Raw genomic sequence first — 22,436 nt, forward strand, 5'->3', positions numbered from 1 at the left:
GTTAATATGTCAGTGATGGATTTGTTGTTTCGCTTGTTGGTTATTTTGTTTGTGTTTTTTTGTTTTTTTGCGCCTCCACGCATATGTTGCTATCTTCGATATTCTAACGCTCGTTCGCCTGTTAGTTATTAGTTAGTGTTTTTATTATTTTTTATATATTGTGTATTTTTTGTAACTTTTCGTTTCACCACTAATTTATAAACTCAATCACTACAGTAGTACATAGAAAGCAAACAACTCATTTGGAATTAACCGCGACTAATTAGAAATGCAAAAACTCTACACAAAATTGTTTAATGTCACACTCACACAAATACCAAAAAAAAAAACACAAATACAAAAAAAAAACAGATTATAGAAAAAATGTAAAATATGAAAATAACTAAAATTTGTGCAAAAGCTGAATACTAAAATCAGCTGTAAATGATAATACAAAAGCTATAAATTAAGTACCACTCCTCATTTGCATGAAATTAATTTTGCATTTTAGCTTTCTTTTTTTGTTTTGTATTGCAGTTTTTTTGCCAACTCTTTGCAATTAAATCGTTGTTTTCATTTTTGGTTGGCAAAGTTGCAAAGTCGGCGCTTTAATCTGTATGCAGAGCGCATATAAAAAGTAGGTAGGAAAAAAGCGGCTGACCATTACAGCCATTAGATATTTGCGTGTTGCATGTTGCGGCTTACAAAGTGCTGATAAATAATGGACGTGGCTTTTGCATTTTTTTGGTTATTAAGTATTATTAATGAGCAAATATTTAAATTTTAATGCAAATTTGAAAGAAATTTTAATAATAAATGCAAGCTACATAGTAAAGCAATACTTTGCTACTGGCGAGATCATTTTTTCTACGTTCTTCTTTTGCCGTAGTTGAAAGTATTTTTCGAAAATGTTGTCTAACTGTGAAATAGTTTGACGTTCTCAACTTTATTCACCATTAATATCTGTTGATAGCGTTGCGGCCGCCGTAGCCGATTGGGTTGGTGCGTGACTACCATTCGGAATTCACAGAGAGAACGTAGGTTCGAATCTTGGTAGAGGAGGAGCTCAGCCAAACACCCAAAACGGGTGTACGCGTCAATTATAAAAAAAAAGCGATGCGCTTATTACCTGCAGTGAAACCTACTAGTGGTTCTGAGCTTCCTTACTACCAGTTAGCTTAGCAGCTGAAGTAGTTCGTCCTCTGTCTCTTTTCAATGATAGCAACATTAATTGCCAGCCCGTGCGACAGCAGTTGTCAGCCTATGCAACAAAAGTTGCCCGTCTATGCAATATCAGTGTCAGTCTATGTCATATACCAGTTAATATGTAGATAAGTCAGCCACCGCACTAGTAGCGGTCGCATCGGCAGGCAATGGCAAATCTCCGAGTGTATTCCTACCATGAAAAAGCTCCTCATAAAAATATCTGCCGTTCGGAGTTGGCTTAAAACTGTAGATCCCTCCATTTGTGGAACAACATCAAGACGCACATCACAAATCGGAGGAGGAGCACGACCAAACACCTAACAGCAGTATGCGGGCCAGATATTTGTATAATTTTTAATAGAATAATATTTAATTAGTCACTCGCGAGCTATTAGGTTGGAGAATAAGTTTATAGTGCTTCTATATTTTCTCTTATTTACAACGATTTGTTAGCTGTTTGGCAAAGGGTAAGTATTCATTCGATAGAACTCTTTCTGCTCTACAAAACTATGGTAATCGGATTTCTGAGTTCTTTAATTTCTTATTAGTTTTGAGGCTTAGAAATGGAATACCCAATAGGCAAACATCAATATTTTCGACACCTGTTCTTCTTTGCTTCTCATCGAGATCAAAAAGCTGCCAAAACAGCCCGGAACATTTGCGACTTGTATGGGGAAAGTGTTATACATAGGTGAGTCTACAGCACGGAAATGGTTTGCAAAGTTCAAAATTGGCGACTTTGACGTCAATGACACGTCCCGCAACGGAATACCTTCTGAATTCGATGAAGAACGCCTCAAATCACTTTTGAAGGGGAACAGAGAGCGGTTGCCAAACCAGTCGTAAATTGGCGGAAATGAATGCGGAATGAAGTGTCATCATAAAACGATTCTTAATCACCTTCATTCAACGGGATTTATCAAAAAATTGCGAGCCTAGGGGACTGGGTGCCTCAGAAGGTGAATGAAGAAAAGAAAGAAAGTCGCCTTCAAATTGCTTCTCAGCATCTCGCCCGCCATTGAGCAACACACGCTCATAAACAGCGGCTTTTTGTACCGAATCGTTACGAAGATGAGAAATGGTGCCTATACTCGTACATCAATATGAAGCAAAGAAAGGAGTAGGTAGCTCCAGGAGATACGCAAAAGCCGAGAGTCAAGCCGGATCTGCATCCAAAGAAGGTCATGATATGTGTTTGATGAGACTGGGAGGGCATGATGCACTGGAAAATAGTCGAAAAGAATGCCGCGGTGTACGAGGAGCTGTACGTTGCGTAGCTACACCGCGTGAATGAGGCTATTCGGCTGGAGAAACCTGATCGATATGGTCAAACTATACACCTTCACGACAATGTCAGGCACCTTGTTGCACAAGTCGTCAAAGCCGCACTCCAAAAGCTCGAGTGGGAGGTCCTTCAGCATTCATCGTATACTCTAAACTTTGCACCGACCGATTACCATCCGCTCCCTGTCGAACCATATGAAGGAAATGGAGGGACCTATAGTTTAAAGCCGACTCCGAACGGCAGATATTTTTATGAGGAGCTTTTTCATGGCAGAAATACACTCGAAGGCTTGCCATTGCCTGCCGAGGGGCGACCGCTAATAGAAAAAAACGTTTTCTTCATTTTGCTGTTTCACCGAGATTCGAATCTACGTTCTTTCTGTGAATTCCGAATGGGAGTCACGCACCAACCCATTCGGCTACGGCGGCCGTCTCTTGGATGGATGAAAGGATGTTACCTTCGATCATAAAGAGATTCTTAAGAACTGGCTCTACAACTTCTTTGGCAGCAGACCAGGCGATTTCTGGCGGAACGGCATCAACAAATTGGTTGAGAGGTGGAAAAACCTCCCGAATATATAATTGATTAACGTATTGATATAATTATTGTTTTTTGCTCAAATAAAAGCCTTCGCTAAAAACGCTAAGAACTTATTCCCCAACCTAATATTTGAAGGTGAAGGTTTTTACTTTTTTCAAGCGTGGCTTCATTGGGAACTGAGCTGAAGTTGCCAAAAAAATCAACTCACTTAGCTATGAAATATTGTGCAAATAATAGCAAACAATGCGTTTGGTAAGGGAACTTAATGAATTCTATTAAATCATAATATTTCTCATTGAACAAAATTAAATCTTATGCAAAATTATAAACTAACTAAAAAGCTTTTTTCCTTCGAAATCGTTTAAAAAAGAATGCGACATATGCCAATTCCATGAAGGAAAAAATCAGTTTAAGTAACAGGAAATCAGTTGAAATTGATTCAAGAGAAAAATCTCCAACGTGACACTGAATAATAAGCAGGCAAGCGAGATTTATGTAAATATTTGATCTGTTAGCTGCGCCAGTGTCTGCTGTCAGTTAAAGTTATTAATTTCATTTAAGCGGTTCCCAACAGCCTGCACACAAACATATAGAAATACTTTTATTTAAAAAATACAAATTGCATTTTCAAGGGGCAGCCGCATTAACCACAAATACAGGCAGTATAGTCAACGATAATAAATCGAATATAAATCGCGTTCAGTGCAGACATGCAACTGATGAGTAACACGATTTTTCATGTTGCAGGTATTGTTTATTTCCTTTTTTTTGCAAGTTTTTCGAGAAACATTAATAAATATACTATAAATTTGTCACAAATACACACACACACACACACACATACATGTATGTATGGTTGCTCTGCTATTATATGAAGTACATAAATCTGCTACTGCACATAGAAGTAAACAGTGTGTTACAGAAGATCGTTGACAAAATTGCTGATAGCAGGCTGGCCACTTTATTGGAATTACTTTTTTTCATGCTGAGGGAATTATTGAGCTTCAGGCATTGTTAACAAATCAACTATTCGCCAGAATTTAGTAAAAATTCGTAAGTTTAGCAAAGTTACTTAGTAGGCTCAGACTCTACATCATGGATCCGTTTTTGTATTTGTTTCGTGTTAGCGCCCCAATACCCTAATATCTGCCACTAAATTAAAGGTGCAAGTGAAAGCACTTCGCAAAAAATTGGGTAATTTGGTTTACTGTATTTACCTAATTTCGATAGTTTTCCAGCAACAGGTCCCTTGGCAACGTGGTAACCTTTTGAAACGTACCACCGTTTTGAAACGGTATTTGAAGCATATATGTATGTATACTACGGATGCCATTCCCGTAGTCCCGAAAGTTCGGCATTAGTCCCGGGATTGTTTTTATTTTTTTATTGTAATTAAAGTATGAAAGCCTTATTGTTATTTTTGTTTTGTGGTTTTAAAAAATATAAAAAACACGTCAGTAGCGCCAACTCTCTCACTTTGCTCGAATTTTTCAATCAACCTCGTACAGTTCACTACAAATCCTCGAAATACCTCGCAAATGCGCCATAAATCTTAAGAAAAGTTGCCATCAATGGGTTAGTCCATGTTGTTGTTTCTATGGTACCAGTTCACTAAGCCCTCCTGGTACATTGTAGCCACCGGTCGTTAACGTCTATCTAAGCTAACGGTGGGTTCAGGAAACATGCTGTTTCGACAGATTGGGTCCAAAGGGAGAGTGGTGTTAGGTGGCTAGTTTGAACAGTGCCTTTACATGCCGGACGTACGTTGACTATGGCGGGATCGATTCTGGATAGATAGGAGTTTAACCTAATAAAGGGCGGTTAAATTTCAAGGACCGATATTGAATGTGAACCACACCTAAACGTCAAGTTTTCTTCTGCATTTCATTTGACATTTTTCAATTTCAGACTAACTCAATTTGAATCATGGAAAGATATACAATCAAGCAACTCATAGAATGGTAGCAGGAGATGGCAACAGTGGATGACCAATTTTCGAAGGAAATCATCTCCAGTGATGAGGCACATTTAAACCTCAGTGGATTCGTCAACAAGCAGAATTGCTACATTTGGGCGAATGATAATCCAAGAGTGATTGCCGAAAAACCAATGCACCTACAAAGAGTGACTGTTTGGTGCGGTTTATAGGCCGGCGGCATCATTGGGCCGTGTTTTTTCCAAAATGAGGCCGGTCAGGCAGTTATTGTGAATAGTGTTCGCTATCGTGAGATGATAACGAACTTTTTATGTCCCGAATTGGAAGATATGGATGTGAACGATATGTGGTTTCAACAGGACGGTGCCACTTGTCACACAGCGAACGAAACAATGGCTCTTTTGCGCGCAAAATTTGATGGTCGAAAAATCTCACGTCGCGGCGATGTCAATTGGCCGCCAAGATCATGTGATTCGACACCGTTGCACTTCTTTCTTTGGGGTTATTTGAAAGAAAAGGTGTACGTCGATAAGCCAGCAACAGTTCAAGAGCTAAAGGATGAGATAATTCGGCACATTAACAGCATAGAACCTCAATTATGCCTCAGCGTCATCGAAAATTTGGACTATCGGATGGAGGTATGCCGCCGAGACCGCGGCGGCCATTTGGCGGATATTTTGTTTCATACGTAATTGAGCCGTACCAATATTATCATAATAAAGAGAAGTATCAATAATTTCTTAAACAAATTGTATGTTATTCAAAATCAACACCGGGCCTTGAAACTTAACCATCCTTTACAAAAACCTGCTTTGGTAAACTAACGCTGTCAAGTGCACTGACGCTCAGTTAGGAGTTTGATCGAGCTCCTCCTCCTATTTGTGGGCGTGCGTCTTGATGTATTTCCGCAAATGGAGGGACCTACAGTTTTAAACCGACTTCGAACGGCAAATACTTTTTATGAGGAGATTTTTCATGACAGAAATACAATCGGAGGTTTGAAATTGCCTGCCGAGGGGCGGCCGCTTTTAGGAAAAACTTCTTCTTCATTTTGCAGTTTCACGGAAATTCGAGCCTACGTTTGCCGAATGGTAGTCACGCATCAAGACACTCGGCTACGGCAACCACGCTGAACCTATAGGCCAGTCAATAATCGAAGCTGCTGGAGTTTAGTAATTAATTAAGTTTTTTGTAAGTTTTCTATATAAATATTTTCTTTTTTAACAGTGTAACAGTAACTACGCTCTTGTGTGACACACTATACGTAGTATGTGCATGTATGTATGTGTGTGTGTGTAAGTCATATGTTGCTGACAGGTGGAACAAATGCGAGTGCACGAAATGTGGCAGTTCAAGCGCCAACAACAATCGCGAGTAGACAGGAAATATTCGTAACAAAAAATAAACTTAATGCATTTTTAATTTTATTCATTTGCATTTTTTACAATGCCTTTCATTACTGTTTTGTGTCTTTTTTTGCTTGCTTGTACGTACATAAATGTTTTTTGTTGTTTGATTAAAAGCATGCGTTTGTGATTAAAATGAAATTTGCAATTGTTGCAGTGTCACTGAGTGGTATTTAGTTGGCATGTGGACTCTGTCGACATACACACAAATGCATACATACATACATATGCATTTTTCCTGCAGTGTGTCGATCTGTTTATGGTAGCAATGGCAAAACTGCTGGTGTCTCAAAGCTGCTATTACAAATATGCATATTCATGTTTGAGCTGGACAAATGTTTTCTGTTCGAAAGTAGACACATTTGCATGTAAAATGTTAGCTGAACCTATGCATATATTTTTGGTGTCTGCAATGGAATTAAAATATTTGCATATAAAAGTTAGTAATGGAAAGAAAGCAGAATCTAAGTATACGAGAAGAAGTTGTGCTCTGAGGTAAAAAGAACTTAAAAAAAAGAGTAAGATTTATGATTTACTTTATTCAAAGTATTCTCACCTCTCGAACACTACAACTGGTCATTTAGATCGCTGGACAGGATATACCTCAGCATGCCGGTATCGCAAGCCTTTTGGCTGCCTTTAATGCTCACAAAAAGATTTCGTTTGATCAGATGTAAGCGCGCTGTATGGCAAGTTGCGCCGCCTTGTTGGAACCAAATGTCGTCGATTCTTAGTTGATGTTTAAGAAACCTTTATTGGAACCAGACTGAAGTAATTCATGTTGACAATGAAAAATCACATGAAATCCCTATTCCTAAAGGCGCTAGGCAAGGACACACATTATCCCCTCTTCTTATCAACAACTATGCCAAGAAAATCTTACAAGAAGCTCTTTGGATTCAAATGAAGGCGGCATTTAATAGAGTGGTTGTAAACAACATTAGATACGCTCACAAATACACAAGCAAAAGTGATCATTCAAGGAAAGCTCACAGAGTCGTTCTCTATTGAAACAGGTGTGAAATGAAAGGTTATGCCCCATCAGCAGTAATATTCAATTTGATGCTGCACTTTGTCGTAAGGAAAGGTGGTACTTTGATAACAAAAACAACCCAAATACACGCAAGGTGAGGTCCAAAATAATCAAGACTGAGCTAAAATAGAAACGACAGCAGCTTTGTTCTGAGAATTTCGAGTTTATTTATTCATTCTGGCCTCGACACATTGTTTTGCGCGATCTAAAAGTTTTTCGAAAGAGTGTTTCAGGTCATTGCCCGAAATGTCCTTTAGGATATCGGTACAAGCCTTTTAGACTGCCTCTACGAAAGCAAAACGTTTTCCTTTCATAGTCAAATGCAAGTTTCCGAATTGGTAGAAGTCACAGGGAGCCATATCAGGCGATTACGGTGAGTGATTGATGAAATACGATTTCTAGTCAAAAAGTCAGTCACAAGAGCGGATCGATGAGATGGTGCATTATCATACAATAAGCGCCAGTATCCTCCTTCGCGGTATTTGGGGCGAATTCGACGAATGCGATGTAGGAAACGCTTAAAAGTGCCAATATAGAAAATTGTATTGACGGTGCGGCCCGTTGGCATGAACTCCATTCCCTTGGAACCGTAAAAACAAATGAGCATTGACTTGATGTTTTACTTCTCCGAACGCGATTTTTTGGGTGGTGGCTCGTCTGGGGCTTTCAATTCGGCACTTTGACCGCTTAGTTTCAGGGTCATATTGGAAACAACACGTTTTGTCATCTGTTACAATGTTGTAAAGAAAGCTTTCGTCTTTTCTCGCCTCTTGAATTCTGAGCAATTTTTGGCCCTCTGTTAACTTGTGCGGAATGAATCGTGCACAGACCTTTCGTAAGCCCAAATGATTAGTTAAAATGCGATAAATCGATGTTTTGAAGATATTCGACTCCGATTCTATGAATTTCAACGATGATTTCGGTTCATTTTTCTATGTGCTTACGCCGATGGCATCGCTATTCCTTAAAAATTAACAAAATTCCGAACAGTATCGGCCTTTTTGTAAACGAAGGCAAAACCAAATATCTGTTGATATCGAGGCGGCGTGCACAGGTGCAAAATTGCCATGTGTGGAACCTATACTTTTGAAACAGTGCAGCACTTAAGTACCTAGGAATTATGTACGCATGTTGCAGTGATTCAACTTTTGCAGTAAGGGATCGCCTCAACGCCGCCAACAAAGCGTATTGCGCCCACCTTAACTTGTCTAAAGCTACAAAGTTAACAATGTACAAGACCCGTATTCGACCAATCTAACGTATGTTTGTGAGGTATAGACTCTTAAGGTTGATGACTGCGCGCAGATGGCTAGCATGGAAAGGAAGATTTTTGGCCCAACAAAACCATTTTTGGTACCTACAGCACCAGATTGAACTCTGAACTGAACGACCTAACTTAGAACGAGATAGCTGTACGTTTTGTTAAAGCGCAGCGCATAAGATGGCTAGGTCATGTGATCCGTATGCCTGTTGACTGTACCGTGAAGAAAGCCTTGACTGGTGAGCTAATGGGCGTGAAGGCCAAAGGCAGACCGAGGAACCGGTGGATAGGCGCAGTGGAACACGATCTTAAGAAGTTGGGAATACGAAACTCCGAAGCAACAGCTCTAGATAGGCCGCTTTGGAGGAGCTTTTGAAAGAAGCTTTGATGCACCCCGCGTTGTAACGCTATGAAAGAAGAAGAAGAAGATACGCCGATATACCTCACTTTTAGCAGATAACTTGAATCATTTGCAAGTGATACTAAATAAAGTTGTTCATCACAGCGAAAACTACGGGCTTGAAATTAACATCAATAAAACGAAATTTATGCACATCAGCAGGAGTCACGCAGGAGCAGGCGCTAATCATACACTGATGGCTCACAACGTACAGCTAGGAAAAGTTTTAAGTTTGAAATGCATTGAATACTGGCTTCATGAAAACTGGGATACTTCAGCTGAAATAAGAACTGGAAGAGAAATCGCTAGATCTACATTCTGTAAGCTTAGAAAGATCTTAAGCTACCATGACTTCGATATGAGTCTTAAAATTCGTTTTGCGAAATGTTATGTATGGTCTGTGCTCTAATGTGGCATGGAATGTTGGGCACTCAAAGTCGCTGATATGAACTGACTCTAGGCCATTGAAATTTGGATTTTTAGGCGAATTTTGAAAATTCCATTAACCGATCTAGTTTTTAACATAGAGGTTTCACGATGAGTTAATCGAGACAGTGAACTTCTAAAAACAATAAAACGTCACAAGACAGCTTACCTTGGGCACATAACAAACGCAAATACCAAATAAATTGAAGGGAAACGATGCGTTGACCGGAAGTAGTTATCAGGGTTACGAGTTATAAGGCAATGGGCGGGCATACGCAATGTAGCAGAGTTATCAGCTAAAACTAGAGACATTTTTAAAGCAATTGTAAATAATAAACAAGAAGCAAAAATATATAAAATATTGTATGATCGCTATACATTCGAAAACGAGTAAGCAATATAGAAGAATAAGTTTAGTTGATTCATTTTTGGAGGCAAAAATTCAGTCAGCATAGCTCGACAGCACTCGCCACTTACCATAACGGCAGCTCCTTCCTCATTTGGAAATATATTAATCGATAGCATGTAAACCGCACGTAAGATGGACCAACTGCTCTATGAAGTTCGGAAACAGATTTTAATATTTTTTTTTCCCCCATTTTGGGAGCCGTCTTCTGGCGTTAAACGATTTCTGATGACTAACCAAACCTTATATATGTACAATAATTGGCACGTACACCCCTTTGGGGTGTTTGGCCTAGCTTCTCGTCCCATTTGTGGTGTGCGTCTTGATGTTGTTCCACAAACGGAGGGACCTACAGTTTCAAGCCGACTTCGAGCGACAGATATTTTTTTTTATAAGGAGCTTCTTCATGGCCGAAATACACTCAGAGGTTTACCATTGCCTTCCGAGGCGTGACTCTTATTAGAAAAAACTTTTTCTTAACTTTGGTCTTTTACCGAAATTCGAACCTATTTTCTTCTCTCTGAATCCCGAATAATAGTCACGCACTAACCCATTCAGCTACGGCGGTCGCCGTACCCAAACCTTACTGAACAGAAATATCAACACAGTTGGTCATTCTCAGCTGTCAAACCATAGTTACCGATATCGATAATTCACAAGCAGTCAAAAAACAAAAAAAAAAAAACAAAAAAAGAAACACCCGATACTTAGCACTTAAAGCATCGCATAAGTATTTATGTGTGTCAATCAAATATCAAACCGCTTTCAGTTGACCAATTCAACAAGTATCTAATTAGGAAAATTACTAAATTATTGTGGGCTGCAGATTAACAAATGATTATCTCATCAATAGCCCTAAATCGCATTCCGACTAGCCAATTTGCATGACTAAGCCACTTTTTTTTTATCAACTCACTGCCAACACATGCACTTACACACATACATATACACGTACACTCGTGGCCACGCAAACCTTACCATTAAATTAAGCAGCCTGAAAGCCAAATGAGCTGGGCCCGATTTTCTTTCTATACACGGGCTCCTGTACTCTTTTAGATGGAATTATGAACGCCCAAGAGTATGAAGAAGTTATATTCAATTATGGGGTTAGGGGTAGTCAGAATTTTCAAAAAAGTGGATTTTTGTTTTGTATTTTCTTAAAGTATCATATCTTAAAAATGTTGTGTGAAAATTTGAAGTGAATCCGATAAATACTTTTCGAGTTATTCAACAATTAACAAAGGGCGCTCGGGCGCTCCGGGATCTATAGCAAAACTTTAAATGCGTTTTTCGCAAAACTATGTTCTTTAAACTGCTGATCACTGTAACTTAAAAACCGCTTGGTAGATTTCAATAAAATTTATACTACACAAAAAACTCGTGCCTGATTGGAGGATTTTTTTTTTAATTTCAATTTTTTTTAAAAGTTAATTGTCGGTTTTTTTCTCGAAAATTTGGAAAATATTTCCTGAAAAAAAAGAAAAGCGTCAATCAGGCACAAGATTATCTATTAATACAACTAATTTCTCTTGTCTGATTGATTTTAGATGAATATCCAAGGACTTGTGATAATCACCGCAAGGGACTTCTGGAGAAACGGGCTCCACATAAACGGCGATAACTCTTAAAATTATTAATCTTTTTTTTTTTTTGAAATTTTGCTAAAGTCAAATCGATGTGTATTAATGCTATGTTTTTATTTTTGTAAAAACAAGCAATTGACTAGCGGAAAAAAATTATTGAAAATCATAATTTTTTCGTACCTCTGACTACTCCTAACCCCTTAAATCGTTCCCGTCGTAGAAAAATAATATAGCCATACTGAGGCTATCTTTTGGGATGAATTTCTCCCATGTAATCGGGCTAAATCAGTGAGTTTTCATACGATATTGAATCAACGATATATATCCATGTTTATGACTACGAAAAGTGTCGTCTTTGGCCATTTCGTTTCTTAACACAGACCAACCTCTAAGGCAGAACTGAAAAAAAGTGTTTAACAAAGTATGGAAACAGGAAATTCCTAACGAAATTCTTGAAAACCTCGTTGGTTTCATTGCTTGCCCGGGCCCAAGCAGTTACTGCTGCCAAAAGCGGTTCAACTTCATATTAAATCATTTACTAAAATATTTGTCAATTTCTTATATCGACAACAAAAGCAAAAGTTACTCAGATATTGAAAAAAATTGGTTGCTTCATAAAAATTCGCATGTGCCAATAACAGAAAAATTATCATTATAAAAGGTTTTCCAATAAGAAAATAATATCAGGCAAATGACCTCCACGACCACGCTTACAGGGCAATATCCTTTTCATGAAACTTTCCATAACCGAATTGCAAAGTGGATGCCCTATGTCCTCGATAGCCTCACGAATTCCATCTTTGAGGTCTTCAATCGACCCTGGGCTGTTAGCGTAGACCAACCTGGCCTCAAAGAAAAGAGTCACAAGGTATTAAATCACAAGATCTCGGTGGCCAATTGTGATCACCTGTTCGAGAGAAAACACGATCCGGAAACTTTTCCCGTAAAAAATCAATGGTTTCGCTGCTTGTGTGGCACGTAGCGCCGTCTTGTTGAAAATAAACGTTGTTCAGATCCATATCATCCCATTCCGGCCATAAAAAATCGTTAATCATCTCCCGTTAGCGCAATCCATTCCAAAATTACACCTGCTATTGGAAAACCCTTTAGTTAAAAACCAATAATTTTTTGCTCGAGAAATATTCAGTGGTGAAGCATGAAATTTAAATATGAACAAATCGAGCCAAGAAAACATTTAAACTAAAACGCCCATTGTATTTAAGGAAGGAGGAATGCAGAGAAGTAATAGAAGGAAAAAGATACGATAGAATAGAAACGTAGAAGAGATTCTTTGACAAATCTGAAAATTTTTTCCAGTTTGAGAGAACGAATATTACACCTTCTCATGTCCTCGGAACTCAAAATTCGTAGCCGTGCTCTAGCAAAGGCAGGACACTTACAGAGAAAGAGCTCAGTGCTATCCACCTCCTCCAAGCAAGACAGGCAAATCGGGTTCTCACTAATTCCAGTGGTGTTCGTGGCTGACCCCATGGATTGTGTCCTGTAATAATACCCACCATCTACCGAACGTCTTTTCTTACAAGTGAAGTATGAAGCAATAGTTTCTATTTATTTTGTAGATGCCTTCCTTTTCAAAAAGATTCGGTATGTTGAACCGCAGCAACTGGAGAAAAAGTGCAGAAAGGGAGTTGGTAAGTTCTGCGTGGCCACGAGTGTACATGTAAAATGAAATATTACAGCACCATTATCCATATTTCAAATGAGTGAGCAATGCCCATTCACTTTTAGCCGTTTTACTAACACATTTTTTTGTTGCTGCAACATTGTCAAATCTACTGAGATTAACAACAAATTATACCAATTGTCGCCTATTGAATTCAGGCGCATTGTAAATACCACAAATACCAGTGGACGGACGGGTGGGCAACATTGAATGAGCGACTGTGAAAAGCACAAAAGTCCAATACAGCGACAATGAATTAAATACAGAAAAATCTTGGCAACAAATCACTATTAATGCATGCAACAATGCTGTATAAAGTGCAGTTTCGATTGTATATTTTTCAACAAAAAGCAACAACAACAAAATATACACATTTATAGAAAAATACCAGAAAAAACATTGAACGCCAAAATGTGTTAAACAGATTGTAAATTAAGACGACAACAAACGATTGGTGGGCGCGCATGCCACACACTTTGAAACAGCAACAGCAAAAATGGTTGGAAATGTTACAACACAAATTTTAAGAAAAAGAAAAGAGAATCTAAAAGGCTTTTGTTGTAAAAGCAAAAATGTTGAAAAAACGTTATATCAAATGTCATGCCAACAGACACTGACATTCATTGGACGGCATTCAAATACTCCAGTTTTCGATTATCTAAACTCGTGAGCACTAAATTTTGGGGCAAGCCACACTTTGCTGCTGCATACCATTTCTCAAATTTCAGCATCAATTTGGTTGCATTTCAAGCCATGCCATGCCAATGGCACAACTCATTTTCTGCTTTATATTCATATAATTCCAGTTTTTCCTATGCAGCTTCCAGCCATTTGACCGTGACCGTGATGTTGTAAATCATGTCGGGATAGCCTGTGTGCGCGCTCGGACGGCTACGCTTGCTGACAGTTAACATATTGTAATATTGTTGTTATTGTTATGTTGCGCTGGTTATTTGCCTTTCAACTGTTGTTATTTGTTATAAATGTGTTTTTGTGATATGCATGTTGAGCTTCACTGTTGTTTGGTGCTTTGTGTTGTTGGTAATTATTGTTGTTGGTCTCATGTTCAAATGACAATCGAAAATCGAAAAACGCTATCAGGCTGGTTGAATATTTGAATTTGACATATTTTACTTATTGATAATATTTGTATGTAGCGCAGCCAGACAACTGGATTAGATTAGAGCTGGACTAATTTCTCACTCCCAGACAAAGTGTCTTGGTTTTTGGTCGCAAGAAGTGGTTTCAATTTTTTCCATCATGGCGCGCTGAGCGCCTAAAGTCGGTAAAGGGAAAAATGCTGCCTGAGAATAAAACGCGCTTAAATTCAGAAGCAATATTAAACATTTGTATGCCACTCAAAGCAAATAGAGACAAATGAGCGTAACGAGTGACTGTTTAATTATTTAGTACCCGCTGCCACTGGTTACAAATTCAAGCTATTCAAACTACCAGTGTTTGCTTTTCCCATTCGCATTCAGTGCGCCCTGCGCCAGAGCTGTCAGATTTATACTTCCTTTTCTCAAATTACTGCTTTCTCACCAGGCGAATTCATGTCATTTTCTGCGTTCTGCAAAAAGTGAAGGTGAACGCTGCCCAGCTGAGTTTTGTTAATCTGTGTTGAAAAGTACGACCAAATTGCTGAACGAGAACTTTAGTTTTTACAAAAAACGTTAAATAAATCGTTCTATTTTATGATATTCAATATAAAATTTGTGGAAGCGCTGAATTCTATTCTATTCCCATATGAAATACGCGAAGTGTTCACAAGGTGTACTATATAGTGGCCGTAACAAACGCGTTGGTAGTTCTGCCTTTTCCAAACTGGATAAAGAAGCAAAGCGTATTGGTCTGGTGGTGAACGAGGACAAAACGAAGTACCTCCTGTCATCAAAGAAACAGTCGGCGCACTCGCGTACCGGCACCCACGTCACTGTTGACAGTTTTGATTTTGAGGTTGTAAAAAATTTCGTTTATGTAAGAACCAGCATGAACACCGATAACAATGTGAGCCTTGAATTAAAGCTTTGGAAGACAACCTTAAAGCATTTATATGTGAGATACTGGCCGAAACATTGGAAAGAGTATGCCCAAATTGGACTAAGCGGATGGACCATTTGAAGCGAAGTCGCGGTCAACATTTGCATGAAATAATCTTCAAACATTAAATTATATGAACTGTACTATCGATATAAATACAAATAGCATGCATTTTTCTGAATTTTACGTGTGTTTTTTTTGAAAAACTTTCCTATAACTCTTAAAAAATCGCCCTTTATATATAATTGGCGCGTACACCCTTTTTGGGTGTTGGGCCGAGCTCCTCCTCCTATTTGTGATGTGCGGCTTGATGTTGTTCCACAAATGGAGGGACCTACAGTTTCAAGCCGAAGGGCAGATGGATTTTTATGAGGAGCTTTTTCATGGCAGAAATATACTCGGAGGTTTGCCATTGCCTGCCGAGGGGCGACCGCTATTAGAAAGTACTTTTTATTCACTTTGGTCTTTCACCGACATTCGAACCTACGTTCTCTCTGAATTCCAAATGGTAGTCACACACCAACCCATTCGGCTACGGCGGCCGCCTGATCTTGTTATATAACCACAAATATAGCAAACAAGTGTTTTTCAGCCTTTTTTAAGTTAAGGGAATATACTATAAAATAAATTTTAAATAAAAGGATTGGTTTTTTCTTTAAATGAACATTTTAGTGCTTTTTTATATCCAAAACTTGGCAACACTGCAGTTGCGTGAGTGAGATTTGACTACACGGAGGAGAAGAGGAAGAGCAAACTTGGAAAAAAAATGTAAATAAAGCAAAGAAATGACACACACAAATAATCGCAAATACCAACAACAATCGCCATCAACGATAAAGTGACCATATGAAAAAGAAAAAGTAAAGCTAAATAGAACTGAGTGAATTATTAAACTATCCAGTTAGGCTTATCAAAAAATCAACTTTTCTTTATTGCATAAATTGTTAGTATAACTACTCAAGAATATGTGGTAAAAATTTTAAAGCGAAATACGTATTATTTCCGATTCTATGAGCACTTAAATGACTGCCCTTCGGTTCCGCACCGTAGCGCGCGTTAGTTAGAACGACGTTTTTCTCGAAACTATTTTTTTCAACTGATGGGCACTCTAGCTTAAAAAGTTATTGACCAATCGTTATACATTTTTTCGGAGTATTCTGAATTCAATCCTTATTCATATGAACCGAATTCTGGGATTATATTTTTATTAAAAATATTTTTTTAAGCAAAATAGATAAAAAAATGGGATGAAAAAGTTGCATTGTGTTCAAGCCCCTCAATTATATGGAGTTTTCAACATTATTTTATCACAATTAGGTTGATATTCTTAGGAAACATGTTGTTAACGAAAAAACAAAATTGTTGTTAATTACGGAGAAAAATTGCCACTTCAGGAATGCCCACCAGCAAGATACTCGAAAGGCGATCGTCCACGGACAACGCGCTCTAACGCCACTATTTCCGCCGGAAATGGCTTGAAAGAATTTTAAAGTATACTTCAAAATATGAGTAAAATACTCTCCAAGTTTAAACAATTTCGGATTATTCCTTCCTTGTTCAAAAAATTCGGCCTTCTGAACCGGTTTCCCCCATTAAAAGAGGCCAGTAAAGGGCAGGAAGAAAGCACTAAAACTCCGAGGCTAGAGAACAAACAAAAAAATGCCTAGTCAAGTTACGAAAATGTTAATCTGGTCACACTGATCAGCAATTGCATGAGGGTGAGGTCTCAAAAATCAGCTGGTATTGTAAAGTTCGCTCAGAGGAAAGTAACGGTATCACGATCGGGGCTACCTCAATATTTTCTCTATAGTGATTTTTTAAGGTTGAATCAAATTCCCTTTTCCTGACAGGAACTGAAGCTTGTTAAGCCTTGGCAGTTCTGTCAGCTGGTACTTCCATTAACAAGAGGCTAGAAATTTGCTAGCACATCTGGTCACTCTAATACGTATACAAATATGTGTATGTATGTGCATTCGCTTTTAAATTAACTGCCCACAATCACAAAGATTATTTGCTTAATTAAACGAACTCATTAAATAAGAGTGCGCGGTGCGCGGTGACAAATAAGTAAATCACAATTAAATGGAATTGTGATATAAATTCAAATTACTCAAAAAATATTAAAAAAACAAATTAAAAATAAAAAGTTTGAAAAATAGTGCAATAAAATAAACCGATAATAAAAAATTCAATAAAAGCAAAAATAAAAACAAGAACAGCATTCATTATGAGCAAACAAATTTGTATATGCACATCACACTTATTTACATACACACATATAAATGTGCATATGCCGTACACACAATAATGAACTACTGCTTAAACTACTGCGCAGCGCAGCAGCCATATGTATGTACATAACTTAGCACACATAAGCGCATAAGCATTTATGCCATGCTATGTTTGCACTGTGCAAGAACAGCGAATTGCTGATTAATGGCAAATGCAAACTTAAAAATATGAAAAAGTACAAAAAAAAAATTTTAATTTAGCGCACTGATATTTTTGCCTCTCATATGCGTGTGTGCATATGTGTGTATGCTGTTTAATCAAGTTTATAAATCATTAAAGTCATATTCGCACGAAATCGATTTTTTCGTCACACTTTAATTAATTTTTGTTTTTTTTGTTTCTCTCTTTAATTCTGGACAGCAACTACTTTGCGCTCTTTCGCCATTTACTAATGCTTATTTATTGATGCATGTATGAGTGTGTGTGCGAGTGAGTCTGTCTGTGTGTGTGTGTACTTTGCATTTTCTTATTAGCCATGCATGCAACGCTTTGTGGTGCATAAATATGACTTTGTTTTCTTTTGTTGTTATTGTTGTGCTTTTTTTCTTACTCTCTTTCTCACCGTCTCTATGTGCTCTTGTTTATAGCATAATACCGAAGAATGTCAAAAATTTGAGTAAACTGTACAATTTATACAAGAAACGATATCTATCCAAATGTATGAAATTAAAATCCGTTCTGACATATTCCGTTTCCGGTTCGATTCAACTGCATTTACGCGCTCGCCGCTGGAAGCGTTTCATGCGCAACGACCACTCATCCTTCCATTCGAGTACCACCGAACTGGGACCGATGGCTAGATAGCCAGGTGCGGCCTCCGCATCGCGTCCAAGTATAAGATATGATCTGAAAGTAGTGACGAGAAATATGGGAAATATGATAGGAAATTGTATACTGTGCGAATAAAGTTAAAAAAATTTCAAATTATAATAAAATAATTTATTAGGTACAACATCGGTAATTAAAATAACAATAAAATATTATATTATATTTGGTATTCCACTGGGATCGTTTTAGATCTTAGGTGCGCTACTAAGTTCCCGCTGTTTGTCATTAGATACCGCCAGCAGTGTATGCTTGTCGATTCTAACCTAAACGCCACAAACCAAGCTTAGACATATGGTAAAGAAAATGCTTCGACACGTTAGTGATTTTGTTTTGGTTTCATATACTTTTAGTTTTGTAAAAATGTCTGATTTTGTGCCGAATAATCGTCATTTGCGGGAAGTGTTGATTTTTCTCTTTCATTCGCAAAAAAAAAAAAAACGGTGGCTGAAGCGCATCAAGAACTACAAACACTTCATGGAGATGCTGCTTTAAGTGAAACAACGTGCCGAGATTGGTTCCGTCACTTCAAAGACGGTGGTTTTAATGTTGACGACCGTCCGCGTGAAGGAAGGCCAAAAACCTTCGAAGACGCTGAATCGGAGGCATTGCTCAATGAGGATCCGTGTCAAACACAAGAAGAGCTTGCTTCAGTATTAGGAGTTACCCGCCAATCCATTTCCAGGCGATGGGATGCCTTATGAATGATTCAGAAGCAGGGGACTTGGGTTCCTCATGAGTTTAAAGCAATGGATGTTGAACTTCGTTTTTTCGCCTGTGAACAACTGCGCCAGCGGCAAAAAAGGAAGGGTTTTCTTCATCGCATCGTGACGGGTGATGAAAAATGGATTCGTTACAGCAAGCCAAGGGAAATAAAGCCATGGGACGGGACGACCATGCTTCTACGTCGTCACCTCTACCGAATATTCACGCTGCGAAGGTTGGCGGGACCAAGTGGGTGTTATTTATTATGAACTGATAAAACCAAGCGAAACCATCATTGGGAATCAGTATCGACTTCAATTGATGCGATAGAGCCGAGCACTGCACGAGAAGTGGCCGCAATTCGCGAAGAGACATGAAAAAGTGAATCTTCTGCATGACAACGCTCGGCCCCACGTTGCTAAACCCGTTAAAACCTACCTGGAAACACTGAAATGGGAAATCCTACCCCACCCGTCATATTCTCCAGATATAGCGCCGTCCGATTATCACCTGTTCCGATCGATGGCACATGGTCTAGCTGACCAGCAGTTCCATTCATATGAAGACATCACAAAATGCCTTGATCCGTGGATAGCCTCAAAAGATGAATAGTTTTAGCGCGACGGTAGTAGAGATCTACCAGAAAGATGGGGAAAAAGTAGTAGCCAGCGATGGACAATACTTTCAATGATTCACTTGTAACCATTTTTTCAGAATAAAGTTGTGTTTTCATAAAAAAAAACAGCGAGAAGGCAAACAAATTTTAATTATAAAACGTTCAAAAGTCTGGTTTTTCAGAAGCTGTTGGAAACTCCCAGAGAAGACGGCTTGGCAGCTAGACGATTAAGGACACTGAGTGCGCCCTTCAGCCTGGGGCAGAGCTCCAACCTAAATCCCATCAACTTTGTCCACTACATCAATAGCTTTTGTTGATTGTAGATATCAGCCTGTTGGAGGTCTCGTAATGTTAGCAAAATGACACTTTAGCGCTACTTGGGTAGTGCCAGGCTGATACTTCAACCATTCAACCTCAAATTTAATTCTTCCGCATTCCAAAAACAAACAAATATATTGCATTTTCAGAACAGCTAAACTATTCGAGCAGGTCAATGATCAAGTCACTTAACGCTTCAATAACTAATTGGCGCACTAATTTAGTGCTCTCAAAACTCAGTTAGTTACTTAGTAATTTAATAATCCAATTGATCAAATCAATAAGTCTACGTAGAAAAAAGCGCAAAGCATCTACATATACGTATGTATGTGTGTAGAAGAACGCTCTAACCGCACTACTCATATTTACATATTTACACATTTACATACATATGTACATTAGGGTGTTGTACCGAGAAAAATCGCGGTATTTCCATCGGAATTGTAAAATTGTTTTTATTTATTAATTTTTTTTTTTTTTGGGATTTCTGCAAAAAACGTCGGAAAACTACATCGATTTTAAAATACCTACAGGAATCAAGATTTTTATAACTAAAATGGTTTTAAAAATATTTTTTTCCAAAAATTACGCGAAAATAATAAAAGAGTTTAAGATTTAAAGATTTTAAATGTATGAAAATGTTTAAAAATTGTTGAACTGAATCCGAATAATGAGATTTTCGGAGATAAAAGTGATTAGATTGGAGGTATTTTTTTCTATAGGACTTTTTTGATAGATCACCCGTGACTACTGTCAAACTAAATACACATTTTTTTCAGTACTCATTGACATTTCATCATCATTTCATCAACTTTTACAAATCGTACAATTCGATTACGAAAATCGACGCTCTGCGAAAAGTGTCCATTGTGCGCTCAGGCCAACTTACGGTGTACATAACCGTTCTACCGAACGCACTATTCGGCAAACCATCGCGGAAACTCAGAATAATTTTACATTACTGGATGATACTCGACCGATAAGACCACGTACAACGAAGTGAAGAGTATAATGAGTCTGTAAATGAGAGTTGGCTTATCTTATAGCACTACTTGGGCGATTTTACGCAAAGAACTTGGTTTGAAAGCGTATAAAATAAGGCTAGTCCAAAGTTTGAAGCTGCCCGATATTCCAAAGCGTCATAGTTTTACTCGTGGGAGTCTTGAAAAACTCGCCGAAGACCCATATTGTGGCACTCGATGTTCAGCGATGAGGCCCATTTTTGTATTAGTGGCTACGTCAATTAGCAAACGTGTTATATTTGGGCTGAAGAGCAAACTGAAACCGCTCAATAAGAGCCATTACATCCATTAAGAACAATCGCTTGGTGCGGCCTATGGGCTGGAGGAATCTTGTGCCCATATTTCTTCAAGAACGAGGAACGTGATAAATGACCTTTTGATACCGGGTACAGAAGCCCGTGATTTCTACAACATTTGATTCTGACAAGACGGCGGACGGCGTTACTTGCCACACAGCCCGTGAAACAATGGATTTACTACATCGTCATTATGGTAGGCAATTTTATGAAAAATTTATATTAAAGAAAGGGTTTGCTTATCAGCATCTTTTTAAGAGAAGTTTGGCCAATATGACTCCACCATGATATTTTTCAGTATATATAGGGCTTGATTGAAAAGTAATGAACCTTCCCGCGCGGAGCGTCTGCCAAGCGATCAACCGAATCGGCTGGTGGGGAACGTTGAACCTGCCCCTTCCACTAGAAACCGATCCCAGTTCGCTGACAACAGCGGTGCAGTCAACATCACTCCGCACGTGAAAGCTGTTTTAAAAGTGTGTTAGGATTTTGCAGTGATCGTTACTCGATCAAATTTTGCGAAAAGCTACACAAGACGAGTACCGAAACCACTGGGCTACTCAAGGAGGCTTACGGGGACCAATCTCTGTTCAGTGCCCAGGTAAAACGGTGACACAAGTCGTTGAAGGAGGGCTGGGAGAACGTCGAAGACGAACAGCGATCTGGAAAGCCTTCGACGATGCAAACAGACGAAGATGTGAAATTTAACTTAAAAACCGCGTCGCCCGGGTTCGGCCCGGCCGGCGCACACCGCCTTCCTCTGCACCTCTGCATTGGTCAAGATGGGGGTTTCGGTGCTTCCCCACCCTCCCTACAGCCCAGACCTGTCCCCTCCGGACTTCTTCTTGTTCCCGCGCCTGAAAAGAATGCTGAAGGGGAGGCGTTTCGACTCCATCGAGGCGATCGAAAAAACTATGACAGCCGAATTGAACCCCATTCCGGCGGATGAGTTTAAAAAATGTTTCTTGCAGTGGAAGCACCGCTACCAGCGGTATATTGACACTCAAGGGTGCTGTTTTGAAGAATATTAGTTGTATAAGCCAAAAAGGTTAATAAAACTGCTTAAAAAAAATAAGGCGCATTACTTTTCAATCAAACCCTGTACCACCCATTGCCATAAAAAGCCTATAGGGCATAATTGTCTGCTCTTCGCTCTTTTAAAATTTGTTTTTTTTTC

At 38.7% G+C, this 22,436-nt stretch overlaps 1 protein-coding gene across 1 annotated transcript in view; it reads right to left on the reverse strand.

The window, feature by feature from the left end:
* Positions 1–335: 335 nt before the first annotated feature.
* The window catches only part of LOC128857455 (netrin-B-like), a 132,952-nt gene continuing 110,851 nt past the window's right edge, over positions 336–22,436 (reverse strand). The window contains exon 7 of the mRNA XM_054093211.1: positions 336–18,323. Within this exon, the coding sequence (XP_053949186.1) occupies positions 18,182–18,323 (142 nt within the window). The 3' untranslated portion in view covers positions 336–18,181. The remainder of the gene's footprint in view (positions 18,324–22,436) is intronic.

This window comes from Anastrepha ludens, chromosome 3, assembly GCF_028408465.1.
Source record: "Anastrepha ludens isolate Willacy chromosome 3, idAnaLude1.1, whole genome shotgun sequence".
Lineage (NCBI taxonomy): Eukaryota > Metazoa > Arthropoda > Insecta > Diptera > Tephritidae > Anastrepha > Anastrepha ludens.